Source organism: Oxyura jamaicensis, chromosome 7 (assembly GCF_011077185.1).
Source record: "Oxyura jamaicensis isolate SHBP4307 breed ruddy duck chromosome 7, BPBGC_Ojam_1.0, whole genome shotgun sequence".
NCBI classification, from domain to species: Eukaryota; Metazoa; Chordata; class Aves; order Anseriformes; family Anatidae; genus Oxyura; species Oxyura jamaicensis.
In genome coordinates this window covers 3,570,373-3,592,914 of record NC_048899.1, presented here as the reverse complement: position 1 = coordinate 3,592,914, position 22,542 = coordinate 3,570,373, and the positions used below count along the sequence as shown (strand labels likewise).

Here is a 22,542-nt window from a genome sequence, read left to right as displayed (position 1 = left end):
CATTAAAGTGTTTTGCTAAGTCTTTCCCTGACCCGTGGGGTTTCTTTTGTTTGTTTAGATCTGCTAGAGAAGTCCCGGGTTGTTAAGCAGCCGAGAGGTGAAAGAAACTTCCATATTTTCTATCAGATACTGTCTGGTGCATCAGAAGACTTCCTCTGTAAGTATGAGACACGCTGTTTTTGGATACAGAGCTTCCTTTATGGACTGTTCCACCTGTGCCTTGTTTTGTGGGAAATGCAAAGCTGTTTCATTTTTCAAATTTGTGGTGGTGGTGGCACCTGCAATAAATGTATGGCTTGATATTATCCAGATACCTGAGTCAGAAAGGGCTTTGCAAAGTGTTACAGACAAAGAAGAAAGCCTATTCTTATCCAAAATGCTTGTATTTGAAAAATCATTAAAGAAAATTTAATCCTTTTAATAAAAATAGTTCTTGACAATGCTGGTTCTGGGTGTAAAATAGCTGCTAATAAGCGTGCTGTTACAATGGTATTTTTATTTGATTTATTAGGCAAACTCAAGCTGGAGCGGGACTTCAGCAGATACAACTACCTGGGCCTTGACTCTGCCAGAGTAAATGGGGTGGATGATGCTGCAAACTTCAGAACAGTTAGGGTAAGAAATACCAGGGACTGGGTGGGTGATGGCAGTGGCTGGGCTTTGCGAAGCAGGTGATGCTGATGGAGGTGAAATAAAAAGCAAGGCTGGGAGATGGTTCTCAGGCTGATTTACCATGATGCTTTTGCTTAAACTGCACTCAGGGACGAGAAGAATGGGATCCTGTTACCAATGTGTACAAATTTAGGTGCTAAAAGTTACTGCTTTTAGAGCAACAGAGCAGACTGAGAAGACAGCAGTGTCTCTTGATTTGACTATGGTTAATGTGGCTGGGTTATAAACTTAAGTGGTTAAAAAAATACTGCTTTATAAAAAACCCTTAAGCTCTTCTCAGAAGTCTGATGTGAATCCTGGAAGTGGATTGGACTGATATGCTAGCTCGATTACCAGATCCTCTGTCACCTTTTATATTCAAAAACATACTTATCTGTTACCTAAGCCTAGCAATTACGTTGGTTTTGTTTTGTTTTTGTAACGTAAGTGTTTATAAAACATTTCTGATTTATGCTAATATGGATAAATGGTGAATTTTGCAAGTAGGTTCTGTTTGAATTGAGGTTCTTTTATCTTACGGTTTTGTCTGTCTCCTTTCCAGAATGCCATGCAGATTGTTGGTTTTATGGATCACGAAACTCAGTCTGTTTTTGAAGTGGTGGCAGCAGTTTTAAAACTGGGAAATATTGAATTTAAGCCCGAATCTCGCGTCAATGGCTTAGATGAAAGTAAAATCAAAGATAAAAATGGTAAGATGAGATTAGTGATGGGAGGGAAAACATTAATTTGTCTGAAGTCACTGTGGAGTTTGTCGTTTCTGTAGGCATACCTAGATTAATTTAATTAGATTGTTTCCGAAACTCACCCACAGGCAAATAGGGGTTGAATTTTGTGCAATTTCAATCACTCTGTGATTGAAATTCTAAAATTGATTTTTTTTTTTACTTCATTAACGCTTTCTTCTGAAATGTTGATTGGTACTTTGCATTTCTGTAACTGCTTGATTATTCTGCAGTGAAGGTGTTTTGACTTTTTTTTGTAGTAGTAGTAGTAGTGTATTTCTGTCTGTAGTTTCAGATTTATTTGGCGATTTGATGGCGTGTTTTTGCAGTTGATACATTTTGAAAGTTGAATTATTTTCATTTGAAAGCCTTTCATCAAGAAAAGTAGTCTGTGACAAATGGAAGAAAAGCTTCTTTGCAGAAATATCCAAATAAAAAGTGCTTTCAAGCTAATAGCTCACTGGATCCTGCTTCCTCGTGCGGTGCCTTTTTAAAAAATAAATAAATAAAACTTTGCTTGGCAGTGGAGGGGGAGGGAGCATGGATGAGAGACATTTCTGTTGAAGAAAAACCTGCTTTGGGAAAACACTGACCTATTTTAAAGCTAATAGTTTTGGGGAATAAGAACAGTGGGATGAAAGGGTTCATTATATTTCCACCCTCCTTTTTCATGTTAGAGCTCAAGGAAATCTGCGAGTTGACAGGTATAGACCAGTCGGTACTGGAGAGAGCTTTCAGCTTCCGGACAGTTGAAGCCAAGCAAGAAAAAGTTTCAACAACGCTGAATGTGGCTCAGGTAAAAAGAGGTCCTGATTGTAACAGAAATAATCGTTTTAAATGACATCTTATTCTACGTAACTAATCCACAACTGCCCCAATAAAACCACACCTAAGAGGCTGAACTGAGTAAAACATAGCACTGTAATAAGTGTGTTTTTATTCAACAGTTTCTAAATGTTCAAAGATGCTGGGTGTTTTGTTTTCATGTGTTAATTATGTCAAGTAGGCAAGGGATAGGAAAATGTTGCAGTGGATGAAAAGCTAAGGCAGTTCTGCACAGAACGCATGTTGGAAGTATTGTGGTGGAGCAGCCTGGTTTTGTTTAGATCAACTGGAGTAATTTCATGTGAGTTGTATGCCTCGGGCAGCTGAAAAACCTCCGCTGCCAGTGTGAACTTATCTTTCTGCCATACGGCAAAGCCAGTGGGATTGCCACCCATGTCTCATCAGCTCAGGCTAGCAGGAATGCAGTTTCTCTAACTGCAGTTGATCTCATCCTTTGCTTAGGATCAGGGTGGGGGATGTGTGTCTTGTGAGTATTTCCAGACAAGCAGGAAGGTAGAATAAGTGTCCTGGCTGCAGCTGCTCTGCCAGCCAGCCCATGGCCAGCAGGATAGAGGGATGCACCAGCAAGCTGCCCGCACTGCTGAGATGCCCTGGCACTTTGCTCTGCCTCAGGAATCTGCTTAGGCAGAGGCACTGCCACCTGAGGCATGCACACTCAGTTCACAGAACCTTAAAGATATTGTGGTTACTTAAAAAAAAAAAAACTTGGGTTTAGCTCAGCATTTATAATGTTTTTACTCTTTCTTCTGTTTAGGCTTATTATGCCCGTGATGCTCTGGCTAAGAATTTATACAGTCGGCTCTTTTCTTGGCTTGTTACCAGAATCAATGAGAGCATTAAGGTATTGCTGTTTTGTGCCTGTAAGAAAATCGATAGAATTGAATTAAATTAAACTGGATGGTAAAACTGCATTTGCCAATTTCATTTTTCCTTGTTGTATGGTGTTAAGGTACAGGTGAATAACTGTATCATAGCTTAAAAACTTGCTGTCTGCTCTGTTGTAAGCTCATGAGAACATTCACATTAAGTTACTTTGAGAAGCCACACTTAACGTCTTAGTTCACACAACCTGACAGCCTACTTAAGAAATACTTTAGTTTTCTTGACTGTCCAGTATAAAAAAGTACAGATGAATAACCCATTATTATTATTATTTTTTAAAGGCACAAACTAAAGTGAGAAAGAAGGTAATGGGCGTGCTGGACATCTATGGCTTTGAAATTTTTGAGGTAAGACCTTCATAACAGTAACCATATAATGTGAAAGTTGTTATTAAACCTAGTAGAGTAGTTTATGAATATGTAATCAGAATACATGTAATTTGAATCAAGTGTGTCATACTGACAAAAAAACAGTAGAAAAGTAAGCCAGAGAAAGAATGTCTTGGTGTGTATGGCAACTGGAACAAAAATTCTTGAAAAACAAACTTGTGTTTTTACACCATAGGTAGATGTTTGTGACAATAAACTAAATGCTTTTTGTTGTGACATACATTCTGAGCATAAAAGAAACCCAGGCGTTTTGTGGGTGTCTTTGAAGAAGTTTTGTTTCCTTTAAAAATCAAACCAGAAACTACATTTTTTCCTGTCAAAATCAAACAATGAATTATATTCCATTTCATTTTGGTTCACTTAGATAAATATTCTGTACTGATGCCTAGCTGATGATCTGTGGCTCACTGCTGTTTGTTTATGATAGTATTTTTAGACTGGAGATATTCTAAAACAAAAACAATAAATGAGGATTTTTTAATTGGGTTAAAGAACATCAGGGAGCGGGGGTCTTCATAAATCTTGCTCTGACAGTTTAAGAGATTTATAGATCTTGGTTGGAAATATTAGAATACTATTTAAACCAGAAACTCAACTGGGGAGAAACATGAGTAGAAAATATTCAAACCTTACCCGCTTCCCTACCTCATTCTTGAAAATCCAGGGATGTTTAGACTGTAGAAGATGGGAACAATCTAAAGAAGAGTAATTACATGTGGGAGGGTGGTGTAAGCTTTATTTCAGAAGCATAACATCAAAGTATGTGCAAATCAAAATACCTCTGCGAGAGGAAAAACAAAGCTGATACTTGCTTCAAGGGTTTACTCAGCTAGGTTTACATTGTTTTTATTAAACATAAGAGACTATTTATGAAAATACATTGCAAGCAGTCATGTGGCTGAATTCAGGTTTCAGCACTAGATCTCTGGTGCTGGTCCTCGGTGTGTACCCTTAGCAAGCTGGGCAGTGCAACAGTAGTACTGACATCTTGGGGCAGGACCCTTGTTTTCATAAGCTCTCTGTTCTGTTTGATTTAAGGGTAAGTAGGGGGAGGTGGAAACTGGAAGCTTGCGCGTATGCAAACTGTGTAATGGTGTTTGTGGGATGGTGTTGCAGAAACAGGCTAAATAAAGCTTGTTTCTCCTATGTCATTTTGTTTTTTTGTAGGAGTTCAACATCTGAGAATGTTATAAATAAGTGGCTGAGTACAGGTGATGTAGTTTTGCAAAAGAAAAAGAGAAAAACAAGGCTTTTCTCCCTTACCTTGCACACTGAATTACAAGGCAGCTTTTCCAATTCAGACAAAAAACTTTAGAATAATATGGACAGTTGTTTTTCAGTTCTTTAAATGATGAGCACTGGTTCTACTGGCAGAGGTCGGAAAGGCAATTCATAAATACGTTCGTGCAAGTTGGGACCGTTCCTCTCACGCGCTAAGGTCTGGTGAGGGGCCCCACCTAAGCATCTTGGTTCAGCATCACTGAAATAAGTGGAACTATTTCTGAACATCCAAAATGGGATTCAGACAGCATGCGAGAAACAAATGTGGCTGGTATTATACCAAATTTTAATTTGAAGATGTTTGAATAAGCAACTTGATTAATTTAGGTTTCTGGATTTACTAGAGTACAGCTACCAGTATTGGGACTGCGTGGCAGTACTGTAATTCAAAGGGTGTCGACAGGAGAAGAATCCCCAGAAAATCCTGCATCAGGTGTATTTCCCGTTTAGCCATCCCTGTGTTTCCAGACAGGTTAATTTTATAGTCAGAAACTGCTGATTTATTCTCAAAGGCAAAGAATCTCTTGATGAATCATAGGGAAGATACTCTTTTCAAAGCAAAAGAAAATTCATTTTCTATGCAGCTCTTGTTGGAATAAAAGAAGATGTAATGTCATAATCCTTAAATGGAGTAAAATAAGTCTGCAGAGACAAAGCGTGGTTGTTCTTGTGGTCAACTGTGTATATATGAATGTGTATATAGTAACATCAATTGAGAGGATGCCAGCCAAATACTTTTATGTTGAGTCTTAAAACAAATGATCAAGCCTCACAAAAAAATATTAAAGATTTTGAGAAAACACAGTGTCTCAACAGTTATTGTTGAGAACTCAAGTAACTGCTTCACAGAAAGTATATAGTGTTAAAATTAATGATCTTAAACTAATCAATAAATGAATGAAATGTCATTGATGGTCAACAAAGAAAATTTGAGGAAAAGTCAATAATGTCTTAAGATTTTTAGCATTAAAAATGTAGTAAAATTTGGAGCGTTTTGCTGTGTAGTGCCTTTGTAAATATGATTGCTGAACATTCAAATATTAGCTGAAGCGTAGCTGATGGCAGTGACTATTACCCATCTAATGAAAAATCACAACCACTGACTAAAAATGTGCAGTTCCCTTTTGAACCTTAAGTCATATTTTCATTGTTATGTTTGTTCTTAAAGGTTAGAATTAACATGATCACAAAGATTTTTTTTTTTTAAATAAATTTAAAAGACTCTATAAACTTGTTAAAAAAAAAAGTCTAAGTTTTAAGTTTGTAAACTGTTTGATATGCTGAAGATAAAAAGACCTGCTTTAAACATGTTTCTACTCAGGAAGCAGCTAGATCTATCATTAAATGACCTTAAAGATCATCTAATTCCCAATCTGTTTCTGTCTAGTTATGACCATGAATGGAGACAGAACTCGCAAAAAAAAAAAAAATCATAGCAGGGGTAACAGGAGTTTTTCATATGTATGCTAAATATTTACATGTGCAGATTAACACCATTGCAATAAGTGGCAGGATACATGCTTACTGATTTTTTTTAACTTTTATTTTTTTGCCTTTAATGTTACACTTGCCCATCAGGCTCACTGTGAGAGTAAACTAATGATAGCTGTTTTGCTTTGAGGTTCTCACTTAAACGTTATTGGAATAATCTGCTTCCACTGCAAAAACTGGATTTTTTTAATAAGACCCAGCCAGGCCTTATTCCTGTTGAGGATGATTCCTTAAATCATCCTACAATTCCTACTGTAATAGTAATAATAATATTAAACAAGATTTACCATTCTGAAAAATCCTACACTTGACCTTTTGATGATGATTTATTATAAACAAATTAAAGTTTATGTAAATGAGATTTCTTTCAGCTGGTTTTGAGCGATGACTACTTACTGGCTGCTGTTTTTTTTTTCTGTGATTTTCTGTAATTTAAGGTGAAGTTTGCTTACAAAGTAACTGGAAAGCTCTTGAAGCTTAGCAAAGGGAAGATAATGAATGGTGTGATGCTAATACTGCCTTACACTCTTTGTATTTGGTTTCTATTGGTGTTTTTATCAAGCACAAAAATTGTTTTTCAGACAAACCCCAAAGCTATCCATGAACACAGATTTACGGACTGGGCTGTCCAAAAACTCAGATTAGTCAATTTAAATCTATTGATAATCCTCAGCCTCTGTGGGTTTGGCAGATCTCGACAGAAAGCTGAGCTAGCTAACCAGTCCAAAAAAGAGGTGCTGTAAAGCTGTGTTTGTTTTTGATTTCTGCCATGCCCTTTGCAGTAAGATGTGTTTTGGGACTGAGAGTTTTGCAAGCTGAACGCTGAAATTTTGGGCATCTCTGTGCAAATTGTCTGTGGGTAAGGATTAGGGACTAGGATTAAATGCAAAAAGACAGGCTGCAGAACCAGGCCGGCTGAGTAATGCCGACGGAGCTCGGGCAGTGGGTTCAAGCCTGTCCCTCTCTGAATTTATCTGAATGTGGGAGCAGCCAAATGTGCAGCCTGGGCTGCGATGTGAGGTGGGGCAGGGATTACGGGTAGTGGAAATCCGGAGCCGTCTGGGCTGCTGGCCACCATACTCCGTGTGGTGTTGTGGGGCAGATGTGGTTTCCACATCTCTGTAAAATGGTGGGGTTATGAGAAGGAAGTGCAGGTGAGGGCTGCAGGTGGCTGGGGCCTGGCAGCCCACAGCAGAGGCAGGCAGGAGACTGCTGCTGGGTTCCCATCTTGAACTGTAAGCGCAGGTTGGTACCTGTGCGTTTCCGCGCAGATGAAGGCGAGGATATGCAAAATCGAGTGTCATGGAGCAAGTGTGAACATTTCATCCTGCCTGGCCTTTAGAGATAAAAACGTCTGTGCTACTTTGCTTAAAGGTTTTATTCTGAATTTTCAGGGGCCGCTGTGTAGCAGGTCCATGGGACGAAGCTCATGATTTGGAGCGCAGCTTTTGCAAGCTGGGGCTGCCAAACAAGGCTTATTCTTTAGACTTGCCAGAGAAGACAGCTTGAGAGCTCAAAAACTCTGCTGGGTCCCGTGGCACAGCACCTTGTGCCTGTTTTTTAGCTGGGTGAGAAGTAGGGCTGTGCCAGGGATGGACCTGCTGAAGTAGAGGCCAAAGAAGGCCTGAGGCCTTCTGCCGGCCCTCAGAGATGTGCTGAGGGTTGCTCTGAGGTGCTAGGTGCGCCTCATCTCGCTTCTTAGGTGGTAAACTTCTTGGATAACGTGGCTGAGGGGTACTGGTGGATCCCCACGGGGTGTGTTCCAGGCTGTCAGGTACTCAGGCTCTGCCTCCCTTGTGCAGCGTCAGGGCTGGTGTGGGCAGCAGCTCTGGACCCAGGTGAGCAGGGCCCCCGGCCAGGTTTCTCGGTGTTCCCACTTGCTTCGTGTTACTGTCCACATGTGCCTGCCTCTGGCTGGGAGAAGTGTCGTCCACTGCATGGAAGGGCTTTAAACATCTCCACAAATTCCCTGGCTGAATGGATAGTGTCAGGAGAAGTTCCTGGGACAGCATCTGTTCAGCTCTTTTTGATCCAAGCTCACAAGAACATCTACCGTATTATGCATAACAATCAGCAGTAAATAAAAACGCCTCCAACAAAAAAGAACCAAACAAGCTGCCCAGTGGTAAAACCAGGTCCTTTTCTCAGTCTGTGATGCACTATGATAGCGCTTCTGTTTATTTCAGCCACAGTTAGCTTCTTGCTTGTGTACAGAAGCCCCTTGTGGTGATGGAAAGAAGCTTGGTCATGTTGCAAGTACAGCTGTGTCTGAGCTGTCGTCTGGACATTGATAAGTGCAATGTCTTCACTGAGGAAATTCCATTAGAAATACGAAAAATGCCATTGCATTATATTCACATATTCACAATTCTGATAATTATCTCTTGTTTAGAGAAAGGCAACTGAGTAAGGAGAGTGTAAACATTGAAAAGACATTGCTGAAATGTTTGAGGCATGATAAAACTGAGGAGGTATTTCCACTTTTACCGTAAACCTGCATAATGGCTTGGCCCAGTCGCTTTGTCTGCTTCTCTCCTGTTCATTAAATGAAGGAAATGGCAGTTGCAGACCATGCTGAGCTCAGAGAGATTGCTGCTGGCCCCCAGGCTGCTTTTCCCTAAGGATGATTTTACTGGAGAAACGACAAATACCTAGAAAGAAGACTTAATAGAGAAAAAAGCATATGGAGCAAATGGGCTTATCAGGATCTTCTGTTATCTTCATCGTTTTAGGCTCTGGGGCCCCTTTCTCCATGTCTCGACTTCAGCTCTAACTCAGCCATGGTTATCTGTTGTCCTGGCAGTTGCCTTAATCTCCAAAACCTAATTTGTTCTCGTCGCTATACCTTGCAGCAGATTTCCTTTTAGACATTGTTCGACCCTTTTTTTTTGAATCAGAATTGTTCTGATGCCAAGCAGCTCATCATATGCTGGCAAGCAGTGGTGCCAAAGTGCACGTACCCAGCCCTCAGCTCAATCTGATCGCACAGGACAAAGCCCAGGCTAGTGTGAAAGAGGAGAACTGAGTTTTTAATCTGGAATCGATCAACTCCGTCTGCTGGCAAGTGTTGTGAGAGCGGGGAGCTCTGCGGAGTGACCTTTGGTTGGATTCTGAGGTGCTAGGGAGACTTCCGAATGGATCTGCAAGCAATCATTTCCCCTTATGTGCTAGCATTCAGAAGCAGAGATTCATCTCAGGAAGTTAATCACCATTTGATTAATCACATTATAATTTAAGTATTTAGAGAGGCTTATTTTGCAAAAGGCAAGTTTATGAAGTAAATCCCATTGGCAGTCTACTTTCAGCAGAGAAAATAGAAATACCGGAGCAAATATACACAAATGCTCTCCTTGAGGCCGTGGAAATACCACTTGGTCCTCGAGCAGCTATCATGTCGTAGCAGAGGAATGGCTAAGATGATGTAGCAGGTTCTTGCTGCTTTCTGAGTCCTGTTGTTTCAGAACTATCGTTTATCAGGTTGAGATTGTCGAAGTGATTTTGTCTGGGTGTCCCTGCGGATCACACGTGCATTATATGCGCTGGGTTCACCATGATCACTTGCCCTTTTAACTCCAAATTTGCTCCGACCCCCATGTCCAGAGGACACAGGTGAGAGCACATATACCACTGTCAGTTGCATCAGGACTGACTGATGGTGACTGTGCTAGGCAAATACGGAAACCAGATAATTCCTGAGGTTTGGACATCTTTGTTCCTTGCTGCCATTAGGTGCATTGGAACAGTATGATGACATTTACATGGAGTATTTATAGTTAAACGATACCTTTCTCCAGTTCTTTGGCTACAGAGGTGTTTATACAAAAGCACCAAGTTTATTCTAGTTCACATGAGGTATTTTTTGAGTACGTTTGATTAATCAGCTGTTCATATATGTAAGCAGAAAAACAGGACTGGGGTGAAATAGTGCTGTCCCGGGGGCTGTTGCTGCCCTGGGCACTGCAGCATTCTGCCGTACCATTAGCAGTGGCATCCTTCTGCCCTGCAGAGGAAAGCTCCATACTTTCTTTGACGACTTGTCATTCATCTGTTGGTTGGCTGACAAAGAAATGGCAATATTAAGGCTCAGAAACATTTGCAACTGTGTGAATGCTTTGGACTACAGAGAGTGGTCAGGATTATGTGGTCCGGCAGTGTGGCGTGTTATTGTTGCAGCTGGAGGCAGAACAGAGGTGAGTGGACAACAGTAACCCAACAGGTCACATCTCATGTCCTCTTCCTGTGACAAATGCAGGGATTTTATCTTAAACTTCTTTTTTGTATCCATTAACACTACAGTAGCCAAGAAAGGGAGTCTGAGTTGTTCATAAGCACTTGTCCCCAGACAGTCACAGTAACTCCTCAGTAACGGATAAATATTCATAACAGATCTTCATTAACTCTGTGAAAGTTTAGGGGGAAAAAAAAAAAAAAAAAAGTCCAGTGGGTCCCATGTAGCCCATTTGATTCCATCTCATAACTTGAGATATCTGAGTTTTGTTTTAAATGGTGCTTTTCATTTAAGTACTTCTCGTGTATTTTTTCAGAGAAGATATTTGAAGAGGTGCGTACTGGACACCTTTTTATCAGTGTGGACATTGACTGAGCAGCATGTAGGTTTTTGAATTGGCTCTCAGCAAGAATTGGTAGGGTGAAGGATTAAGAAAGAAGAGGAAATACTGAGAAACATCATGAATATGTGTGATACTGATGACGTAGCTGAGGCTATAGATTTGGGTGAACTAAGTATGCTTCATTTGTGGAAAATGCTGAAGTGGCAAGGACACAAGAAAATGGAACACTTAAATCTAATGCAAGAGGCGACCCTTAGCATCAGCATATTGAGACATTTATGCCTGAGGCTAGTAAGAGACATTTAGCCCTAGTATTATTGACAAATAATTTTATATTTTTTCTTTGTTATCGGTGTTTTACTGGTACAACGATGCATGAGGTCAGGAACATCCATACATGTTTTTTTGTATACTTCCATGATTTGCGTGACTGGAATCTTCCCAGGAAGAAATTAGGGAAAATATTAAGGAACAAAAACTATTTTCTTTCTTTAAAGCCACCTGTCTGTGATTCATGTAATATCAGTGGTTCCAAACTTTTATCTTTCCGTGGGTGACTCTTACACCTCAGTGAGTACAACATTATGATCTGCTTGTTTATGTAAGCATTCTATTTCTGCATGGAGGAGGATTTTTTGGGGGGATCAAATACTTGCTACTTGCCAAGCAGTCACCCTGATGCCTGGTAGTGTGCAGGCTGATAAAGAGTAAAACTGTATGTACAAGACACCGTTATTTGTGAAGTGAACAACATGGTGAAGCAGGCTTTGGTTTTTGTCAGTGCATTTTTCTACTTGTCTGCATTTATCGTTGCGCCCAATAAAAGACGGATAGGATAAGCCGAGGGTGGTTGCTTGATCTGTATCTATAAATTTAATGTGACTTCAAGCCTACTTCAGGTGACATTCTGTTTCCCAGCACAGGGAAATGTTTTAATTTTCTCTTTAATTTGAGAGGCTGAGCTTCTGAATTCCGAATTTGGTGCCTGACTGTGCTGCTTCCGTGCTTTAGCAAAGCCCCTTCTGTCACTTAGTGAGGACGCTCAGCACAAGGAGCACATACAGTCTCCGGCTGCTGGGTCCTCCCAGCCCATTTCTCCCGAATGGGTTTGTGCTGTACCATCGGCGGTGTTAATCACTCCCCGTTGTCTTCTGACAAACTAATGCCAGACATCCTTTAGATCCCATCTTAGCTCTAGCACATTCATTTCAAGGAGACATCATTAAAATATTGTGTGCATGGGTCTCTGGTTTGGGAAGCCCTGGCATAATTAAAAATTACAGCTTTCCAGTAAGAGTGAATAAATTCACAGAATCTTTGTTACTTTATTCAGTTTTACCCAGGAACAAGCACTGCAATCAGTTTTTCACATAGTGTTTCTTAAAACCTGTGAAAGGAAATGCCTGTTTCCAAGAACATTTGGCATACTGAATGTCTACTGATTTGTTCAGTTAAGTGTTTAGAGAATTTCATTAATTCGAAACATATTCCCTCACTCTGTGCTGTAATCAGCTGCTAGCTTTTTGCTCTGTATTGCACATAAATGCCAAAATCGCTGCTGAACTTCAATGCCTCTTTCCCGGAATGGCAATTTTCAATGGCTTGGCAACGTCAACTACAATTTTCTAGCTTAAAATAAGTGATTTCCAAAGAGCGCTGTGGATTTTGGTTTTCCTTTCTTTGTCAAAATGTAAATATCACAGGTATGTAGCAAATCAGGAAAGCATCTAGCGGTTACTTAAATGTGCTGTTGATGGCCTTTTAGTTAGATGGTTTATCTGGATTTGCAGTCGGTTTTCCATCCTCTTTTGAGGACTGTGTGTAACGTGTGAGATGTGAGTCCTGCTGTCCTCGCAGCCTGAATAACATGGGCTTTTGGAGGACCAGTCTTGCTGCCTTGGTGGCGTGTACCTGGCAGGAGGATGGGGAAGCATGGTTGACCCTTTCCCTTGCTTCTTCAAGTGCTCTCTCCTACCTCCCCCACCTCCTTCATTTTACTGAAATTCGTCTCCCAGAGGTTATCCATGTGGCTTTTAGAGACAAAAGCTATGTGCTGATTTAGAGGTGTGACCATGCAAGAATGCTGTTCTGTGTTACACAGCGAGGTGATTGAATCCCTTAGCTTCTTCAGTAATCGGACAGTACCTAAACCCATGCTCATCTACACACGTACAACATATATCATCTATGCACTATTTGACATTTCCAGTGGAATTTAAATGTGATAAAGAAGACTGTTCTTGGTACGCCAAATAAATGCTAATAGATATTTTTGCTCTGTGTTTCTATGGAAGTGGTATAAGTACTGACTGCAGTTTATGTAATTTCTTTTTGCAACAGAATGCAGTAAGTATGACTTGTTTGCAGTGCCGGTTTTGATGCATGCCAAATTTTAACTTTCTCATCTAGAGCTGTGCGAGTTTTAAAGTCTCTGATTGATAATTGCAATTGGTGTGAGGGGCAGAATTTGATGTGGCTGAGGAGGTTTGGTGATCAGCTGTGATTTTGCTCTCCCTAAAACTAAGCTGATGAAAGTAATCTGTGCTGCCTCAATAGTTTCTAATCTGCTTGTGTGTTCTTAATTATAGTGACCAGATCCCTTAATTTAAGCACTTAAATGATTGCAGTTGCTATAGTAATAAAAAAATTAAAAAATCTATCATCATAACTTGAGATTCACAGGTATTGTAGAGCGCACTTATTTCTTAGTGGAAGAAGGTGGTTTATTATGCAAATATTCAGCCTTCCTAAATAAGCAATGTGCTCCTGAGGCATAGGAAAAAAAAAAAAAAAAGCTGCTGATGTTCCCTTTTTCTTTGAAAGTGGCCCTCAGAATGGGCATCTGGCCTCCAAACTGCACTCATTTAACATCGTGGAGATGAAGTGGCGAAGAGCTGCTTTGATCCTGCAGTCCCGGCCCTGGTGATGTTAGTAGTAGAGCTTCCATTGCACCTGTGTGCGGGAGGGCCCTACCGGGGGTACTTTGGGGCTTGCTGTGGTCGTTTCCAGTCCCTGTGAGTCCCTCTGGGAGCATCTATGGTGATGTTTCCCCTTGATCCCCAAGCCAGTTTTGTGTGAATTAGCCTTTCCAAAGGGCTTTTGGCTGACCAAGTTCTGATTCCCACCCTTTAAGGGGACAGTGACACAAGCAGGGAGGAGGTGGGTTGGCCTCTGGAGGCAATCATCTCTTAACCCAGCGCCAGCTGCATCCAGAACAGCGGCGTGGGCCCCGGTCTGCAGTGAGACAGGGTGCCTTGTTTGCTGCCGACTGATCCTGGCTGGAAAAGAGCTCGCGCTCTTCTCCTCATTCTGTTCACCAGAGCCTGCATTGAGGTGTCTGTATGACTTGTCCCAAGGAATTGGTACAGAAGCATCACGAATATAAACCAACAGTTTCTGGTCTCTTCAGTGGAGAAAGCCTCAGGGAAGGATTAGGTCTAAATTTTCCAAACTGATCTCACTCTCAATAAAATATTACTCAAACCATCACATCACAAAACTAGGAGGAATAGTTAATAAAGCAGCTCGCTGGCTTGCAACCGCTGCAGTAACCTACTCCAGCTCAACTCCAGTGTGTTTCCACAACAGCCAAATGCAAATGTTTTATCTGACAGGACAACAGCTTTGAGCAATTCATTATCAACTACTGTAATGAGAAGCTGCAGCAGATCTTCATTGAACTTACCCTCAAAGAAGAGCAGGAGGAGTACATCCGAGAGGTAAGGCTTATACCCCTCTCTTTATCCTCTCCTCTTCCCATCATCCCTGTACAGCTGCATCAGCATGTGTGCTTGAAGCTCTTTTCAAGGAACAGTCACCTTTTGAACACCCTCACATCCGTGTGGGACTGCAGGACTGTTCACATTAAGCAAAAGCGTTAGCTTGGGCTTTGTTTCATTCAATGAGTTCTCCAAGTACAACAGACCCAACTTACGTACATCAGCAACAGCGACTGGCAGTTCTGAGCCAAGGGCTAATTAATTTATTATGTTACCAGTATTGCGTGCTGGTGATAGTGCCTCTACCCCGCAGCATGCGTTAGGGGTGGCACAGTAACATCTGGGATAAACCTGCAGCTACGTCTGTTTCAAAAAATTGGGTGGGTGAAACACCACCATGTGAGATCAAAGAGCTACAGGTAGACTTTGGTTCTTGTTTTCTTTTGATGAACTATTGAATTGAGCTGTGAGAGCTTTAAGGGTAAGTTATAAACTCTGCACTGTGGAGCCCAAACTCCAATGTTGGACATTGTTATGTGAGTGAACATCAAGCTGAAGCTTAAATACATTTTAGCGGTATTCCCTGGGATACACACAGCTCACTTCACAGATGTAGAAACTGCCATGCACTGTCCGTGCTCAGATTGCACAGCAGAATGGTTTCATCCAAACGGTTTTGAAAAGTGAGTCAAGTTCCTGACGTATAATCCCGGGGATATAATATGAAGCTTTGACGTGCCTGTTTTTTTTGTGTGTGTGTGTATAATCGGGAAACTCATGAAACGTAATTACTGCAATTTGCTTCTTGAGTGATATTTTGAACACCGAAAAAAGTAAATTGTACGATGTCAATGCGGAATGCATATTCAGAATGTTGTTTTTTTTTTGATTTTCCAATCCTTTACCCTGCTTATACTACCTCCGTATGCATTCGCATCTCATCCTGGAAATGTTATTGCTGATAATTGAAAAAAATCAGAATATCTGAATGACAGACTGGGTTTTTCAGATGCCATCTAAGTTTAGCCCGTTTTCTCCCACTCATTGAAAAAAAGGAAACAAAACCAAACCTAAAACAAAAACCAGGACCCGTAGAGCTTAGAAATTTTGATCTGAGATGCTTGCACTGAAATGGGCTTCTTCCCTTCTAATCAGCGCGAGTGTGCAGAGAGCTGGCCCGGGCTGGGCAGGAGGCGGCTGGCCCGGCTCCAGAGGAGTGCATGGGAAATTGACACTGACGGGGGAAAGGAATGGAGAGTGGGTTTGGCAGCCGCTCAAGGGCAGTCGTTTTGCGCAGATAATGTTAGCAGGAGATGATTGCGTGTGTTTTTTTTTTTTTCTTAATAAATAAGATGTTGGTAAGCGTGTAGAACTAAATGCAATAATAGTTAACCGGAATATAATTTAAATTTCCTGGGGGGAAAAGCTCCATCAGTTGTTTTCCTGTTCAACCTTTTTTTTCTTTTTCCCTGTAGGGAATTGAGTGGACTCATATTGAGTATTTCAACAACGCTATCATTTGTGACCTAATAGAAAATGTAAGTTATATTAACAGTCTTCATGAATAATTCATAATGCAAGTATTGAATTTGACTATAAAATCTGTACACATCGTCAGTGTACTTTGCTTTTATAAAAACAACCCCGGGTTCGTATTAATCGTCTGATTTTGAATGGTAAATGTTTGTTTTATTAACAGCTTTTTTTCATAATACTGTTTTTCTGCATTAGAAATGGTCAGCAGTGCCTACGCGAGAGAAAAGAAAACTGCAATGTTTATATTTAGTGGTGTTTTCATTAAAAGATACCACATGTAATATTAGAAATAATGTTGTTGGTTTTTTTTCCTATGGAAACCAGAAATTTCAGTGATTCGTTACTGAGTGCTTTAACTACAACAAATACTTGTATCTAATGAGAGCAGTTCCTATGGACTTAGTAAGGCAAATTCCTTAACGATCAGAAAATAAAAGCTTTTAACTATTAATATAAAATGTATGCTGGCTTTACTCATAAACTGGCTACTTTCATTTAAGTTGGGGTTTCTATGGTCTGAGTAAATGACGTGAAATTCCCAAGTAAAAGGAAGTTAGAAGATTCCAATCTCTGAAACAGTCTTTTAAAAATGGAGATACAAAAGTCTGTTGGGATTGGGGCTGAGGGAAAGAGAACTGGCCATACCTTGAGATGGTTTGGGGGACATTTTTTTGGGTTGCGGAAGCCCCAAAGAAAAAAGCAATCCTGCTTTTATGTTTATGCACACATGATGAAAGCAGACACTAAAACTCCTGTCTTGAAACTGCAGAACCAAACTGGAATCCTGGCCATGCTAGACGAGGAGTGCCTGAGACCGGGAACTGTTACTGATGAGACCTTCTTAGAAAAGCTGAACCAAGTCTGTGCCACTCACCAGCATTTCGAGAGCAGGATGAGCAAGTGCTCCCGGTTCCTCAATGACACCTCCTTGCCCCACAGCTGCTTCAGGATTCAGCATTACGCTGGCAAGGTACCTACTGATGCTGGGAGTGTGTGGTGTTTGGAGAGTGGTGTTCCTGTGTGGAGTGTGGGTTTGGGACAGCGGGGAGGCTCTTCACCCAGCAAATGATGTGACAGTAATGGAGGAGAACTGCCTGAGTAAGTAGTCGATGTGAAAATCCAAACCTGCCTGAATCTTTTCACTCTTGAACCTAAGATACTGCTTTTTGGCTGGAAGATTTTCAGAGATCATGCTGCTGTAGCCAAAACCAAAGGCAGGGCTTCCTTCAGCACAGGGGCTTGGTGTCCCAGGTGCTTCAGTGGTAGACAGTTTGTTCTGCTAGGTCTCTGAAAACAAAAATACTGTTTAGAACGACAAAACCTCACACGCATCTGAAGGCAAGATACTTTGGGAAGCATGTTCTTTGTCAATGAACTAGGTGAAGTCCTTGATAACGGTGATGAGAAACAGGGTGATAAGAAAGTGAAATTTTTGTATGTTTGAAGGAACTGAGCTTGTTTTGAAAGTCTGTGTATTGAAACATGGAAGAGAAAATTACACAGAGGGCTTGCAAATGTATTTTGCTTTTTACAACATGAGCAGTATGAATAAATACAACACTGATAGGTTTTGATGTATAGTTCAGCATAACTTAAAAGCAAAACCATTGTAAAAAGGAGACATTTTTTATGTTTTTGAAGGAAAGTTGTGGTTGAAACTACACCACTTGTTTCTGTCTACAGAACTATTAATTTCACAGAGTAAAGAGTATTTGGAAAGCACTTAATTTGCCTAGTTCTGTTTAATTCTTTACTAGATTTTAATGTTTTCTCAATCTTAAATTTTTGTGTAGCTTGATAACCTGTCCTCTCGAAGTAGTGCTGGAAATACAATACTTTCAGCCTCAGAGGCAGCCGTTCACTGACTTTACGTTATGTATTTGCTAAGGAGATTTTGTAATTGCCTGTCAAGGATTAATGCTTAGATATTGTTTGGTTGTCATAATTCAAGGTAAATTTTAAATACCCTCATGCTTTGCGAAAACATGCAGACTGTGGCTTTGCAGCCAGTGAGGGTCTTCAGTTGTTACTGACATTCACTTGCACAACAGAGCAGTCAGTAAATTCCAACTATTTCGGGATTGTTTTTCCGTCCTTAGCTGAGAACATTTTGAGCTGGTCACTGGACAACAAAAGTTTAGCTCTTGTGTTGTGAAATCTAAGCAAGTTCAACTAACAGTATTGTCACTAGTGGTATTTGTCACACCTGTCAGAAACTAGAAAGGTGTACTCTAAAGAAAAATGTCACCAAAGTTCATAGTCACTTACTGCCGCGTAAAATGTGGGCACGTCAGTATTAGTTTGGTATTCTGCATACAGAGTACGCATCTTTCGCATCTACACAGAACTAGCTGTGAAATCATGGAACTGAAGAATCTGTATTATCAGCCAGGTAACTTGTCATAATTAATCAAACTGAATTTAAAAAGGCAGTAGTGCTCTGAGATCTACATGACGTTCCTCTGGATGCCTCCTGGGTCTCCAGCTGCGCTTATGGTTGTTGTCTTTGGACTGTTTTCTGGATAACTGTCCTTCTAAGTAACAGTCCCCTAAGCACTGCATGGATAACCACTTGCTACTGAGCTCTCAGCAGTTTCACAGGTGATGTTTCATACCTTGTTTAGTTAGGCAAATAAAGTAAACGTTAGCACTATGAAGAAGAAGGACATTTTTACTGTTGTGACTTAAACCAGAGGTAGGCAATGTTTTATCAACCAAAAAAAATTTTTTGGGGGGATATTTGCAAGCAGTGGTGTATCAGTTATTATGGAAGACCTTTTTCTTTTCCATTTTAGATGCTAGAATTGATCAGCACAAGGAATTTTTAGTAGTGTGAGAAAACACATCTTTCTCAGGAAGGGTGTTCACAGGAAAATAGCAGAATTTTATGTTTTTAAAAAACAAAACAAGGCAAACAAACAAAAACAAACAAAAAAACCTTTCCAGATGTCAAATTTATAATGAAAGCCAGACCATCTTTCACTTGTTTTGAATGCTGAGAAAGAAGAGGAAATCAATGTCTTGGTGCAACTGAGAACTAACCTATGTTACGTAGTCCCAAACATGCTCTGACGAGACTTTTCTGTATTGTTCAGGTTATGTACCAGGTGGAAGGATTTGTTGACAAAAATAACGACCTTCTGTACCGTGACCTCTCCCAGGCCATGTGGAAGGCCAGTCACTCTCTTATCAAAGCGTTGTTCCCCGAAGGTAACCCCGCCAAGATCAATCTAAAGAGGCCACCGACGGCAGGGTCACAGTTCAAGGCTTCGGTAGCTACCTTGATGAAGAATCTTCAGACAAAAAATCCAAACTACATTAGGTAAATTACTTTTATATTTTGAATTTATATTAGGCTAAGTTAAATAATGTCTTGATATCTGAGGATAAGTCAATTAAGTGCAAGGTTTAAATTTACAATAATAGCTGTTGGCTTGCAGTGCTGCAACCAAGCGTCCTTGTTTGTTTCCCTTTGCAGGTGCATCAAACCCAATGACAAGAAGGCTGCCCACATTTTCAACGATGCCCTGGTGTGCCACCAGATCCGCTACCTCGGTCTTCTGGAGAACGTCCGGGTCAGGAGGGCAGGTTACGCATTCAGGCAGGCGTATGAGCCGTGCCTGGAAAGGTACAAAATGCTGTGTAAGCAGACTTGGCCCCACTGGAGAGGGCCAGCCAGGTAGGAAAACCTCAATTTCTCATCTCTCCCATTTCAATGAATAACATGATTATCTTCCATACATTCTGATTTATTTTTTTTCATATTTAATGAAAATATTAATAAGATAATTTAGATATATTTTGACAAGTAGGCCAATGTAGCTCAAGTGTTTTACTTGCATTTCATTCCCTTGCCATTGTTCTGGACTTCAGATGAGTTTTTTCATTGGGAAAAGGGTTGGTTCTACAAAACCTACTCTTTTCACTGGTCTAAAAATTACAGTTCCTTGGCAAAGGAGATGGTTTTAGTGATGAACTAATCTACTAATGGAAACGATTTTTGCATGTGAGCAAGGACATCACCTTGTTTTTTCAAGTGTATGACAGCTTTTACTGATTTGGATCTCAGAGAGAGATGGGAATGGAATGAAAATGACTGGAATGCTCAGAAGGACACTTACCTTTAACAACCAAATTTCAAAGTATTGGAACACCCATTTCTATGAAGACAGTCATACAATTTTCCCCTGTCCTTTCAAGAATAATTAACATAATGATTGCTAAACAATGAGATAATACCTCTTGCAAATCAATTGGATGGACTATATAATTTTAAATTGCATAATATTCACATATGCCTTTACAGATAACTTCCTCGGTAGGCAAATGTACTTCTCTTCATCATCAATAACATGATTTAAATTAGATTTAGGATTTCTTTCATAGCAGATGACTATCTTTAGCTACAGTTCAAATTTTTAAGTTATCAGGATAGTGGTAGGAGCACAGTATTGATAATAATACAGTTTTAGTTACAGTATTATACTGTGTTAAAGTTCTTACAAAGATTTGTCCCTTCTTTTTGTTGGCATTTATAAAAAGCTGTTGGTAGTGTGGAACATTAGCTTGTCAGTGTTTGTTTTACGTTTTTATGATAGTGCGAGAGCCCTTTTTTCTTTTTCTTTTTTTTTTTTTCCCAAGTAAAATCATAGAAGAGGAAAAAATAGGCCATTGCTGATGCTGTTAAATGAAAATTGCTTTTTTTTCATCAAATTATTCTGAATCTTTACAGTGATTATTCTTGCCTTCAGCTAAATAAACAGTGAGTAAATGAGTTAGGTTTTCAATCTGCTTATGTGAAGCATTATTTAAGAATTTAAAATGCGCTTTCATATACATTAATCTGTGAATATGTAAACTAAGAAGTTTTAGAGCTGGAGGTCATGTATGCTAAGCTCATTTACTTGTTATTAGGGCTGGTGTAGAGGTATTGTTTAATGAATTGGAAATCCCTGAAGAAGAGTTTTCATTTGGTAGATCAAAGATATTCATCCGCAACCCAAGAACGGTGAGTGAAAAACGTCTTTCCCTGCAAAATCAAGCTATCTTTCATGAGGATAGCCTGCTATGAACTGCATAATTTTCTAGCTATTGCAGCTTTCTCTAGATACCAGGCTTTGAGATATTGGTGGGGAATACAGCATTAAAAAATGCTGTTTAATGTTAGACCCATTAAAATTGGTATGAATGAGCATTGGACATTGTATTGATTCTTCCTCAGTCTTCATCAATGCTACAATAGCTGTGAGCCTGAGTTTAATGTAACTTCCATGCACTGCCTTGCGGCAGTGTATCTTCCATAAACCTTGTTGATTTATCTGTCCATTGCTCTCGAGTTAAATAACCCAAAAAGTGTCTGAAGGGGGGCGGACTTGAGTGAAGGAGAGATTTCTGTTATAATAACCGGACTTTGTTTTTTTTTTTTTTGGTCTTTTCTCCCTTGCTGTTTTTCTTCCAACATCAAACAAAAACCTGAAAAAAAAATGCACACAGCTCTTCAAACTAGAAGATTTGAGAAAGCAGCGATTGGAGGACCTGGCTACTCTCATCGAGAAAATTTACAGAGGTTGGAAGTGTCGCACACGCTTTTTGTTAATGAAAAAAAGCCAGATTGTGATTGCTGCCTGGTACAGGAGATACGCGGTAAGATATTGGCCTTTCTAGCTTAGTGGTGGGGAGAAGAGGAGCATATAATTTTATTACTTAATATGGGTTTTCACATTCTTCCTCGATGTATATAGAGAAGGGTTGAAAGAATTCAATTTTATATTAGTATTTAAATACTAAAAAACGTCCATAGAAGAAAATTGCTAAGTGTTTACTTTGTGCTTTTGCTTAAATAATTAAAAAGCTCCCTAGAGTCCTTTAGCTCTGGGAGAGCAGGATTTTGTGGCCCTGTGGGGGAGACCCTTTTTCATTAAGCTGAACCAAATGCTGTGTACTTACAGTGCTCTGAAAACATATGGTTAATGTGTAAAAATGTTTGGTAATGTTACGTGTGCAGTTCTGTGAAATTCAGTCATTCCTAAAGCTTTTTGTATTTTTGCCTTATTTAGAACCTTTGCATTTGAAGCTCAAGAATGCTGCTTGGGAGGATCCCAAGGATTCATTTTAATTATAGCTCTTAAGAATCATAGTTCAGTAGTTTTTAATGATGCAGTTCCCAAAAGAGTTTCAGATCTCTTTGTAGGTTGGGTCTTCTGTGCCATTGTGAGCTGAGCAGTACTGTTACGTGACTTATCTGTCTTTTCTTCAGTTACTGAATAACATGGGCTTACATGACGCACAAGGTTTACTGCTGTCAGGTTTTAAGTTCTCAAGTGTCTCAGGTGCATTTCCTGAGACAACTTTGTGTTCATATCAGAAAGCCTGATAAAATATCGTGTGAAATGGAGAGAAAGCATCTTCTTAAATTGGAAGTTGCAGAGCTGAC

The 22,542-nt window shown here is 40.1% G+C and overlaps 1 protein-coding gene across 7 annotated transcripts in view; it reads left to right on the top strand.

Moving 5' to 3' along the window:
• Positions 1–22,542, top strand: part of MYO1B (myosin IB) — a 98,337-nt gene that overhangs the window by 55,638 nt on the left and 20,157 nt on the right. For 4 of the 7 annotated variants that reach the window (XM_035330860.1, XM_035330857.1, XM_035330861.1 and 1 more), the window contains 14 exons: positions 59–157; positions 512–615; positions 1,214–1,361; positions 2,072–2,190; positions 2,995–3,081; positions 3,404–3,469; positions 13,195–13,200; positions 14,469–14,573; positions 16,049–16,111; positions 16,879–17,079; positions 19,205–19,431; positions 19,588–19,788; positions 21,024–21,117; positions 21,603–21,752. In XM_035330860.1, the coding sequence (XP_035186751.1) occupies positions 59–157; positions 512–615; positions 1,214–1,361; positions 2,072–2,190; positions 2,995–3,081; positions 3,404–3,469; positions 13,195–13,200; positions 14,469–14,573; positions 16,049–16,111; positions 16,879–17,079; positions 19,205–19,431; positions 19,588–19,788; positions 21,024–21,117; positions 21,603–21,752 (1,670 nt within the window). The remainder of the gene's footprint in view (positions 1–58; positions 158–511; positions 616–1,213; positions 1,362–2,071; positions 2,191–2,994; positions 3,082–3,403; positions 3,470–13,194; positions 13,201–14,468; positions 14,574–16,048; positions 16,112–16,878; positions 17,080–19,204; positions 19,432–19,587; positions 19,789–21,023; positions 21,118–21,602; positions 21,753–22,542) is intronic. The other 3 variants (XM_035330862.1, XM_035330859.1, XM_035330856.1) reach the window with 1 other exon arrangement.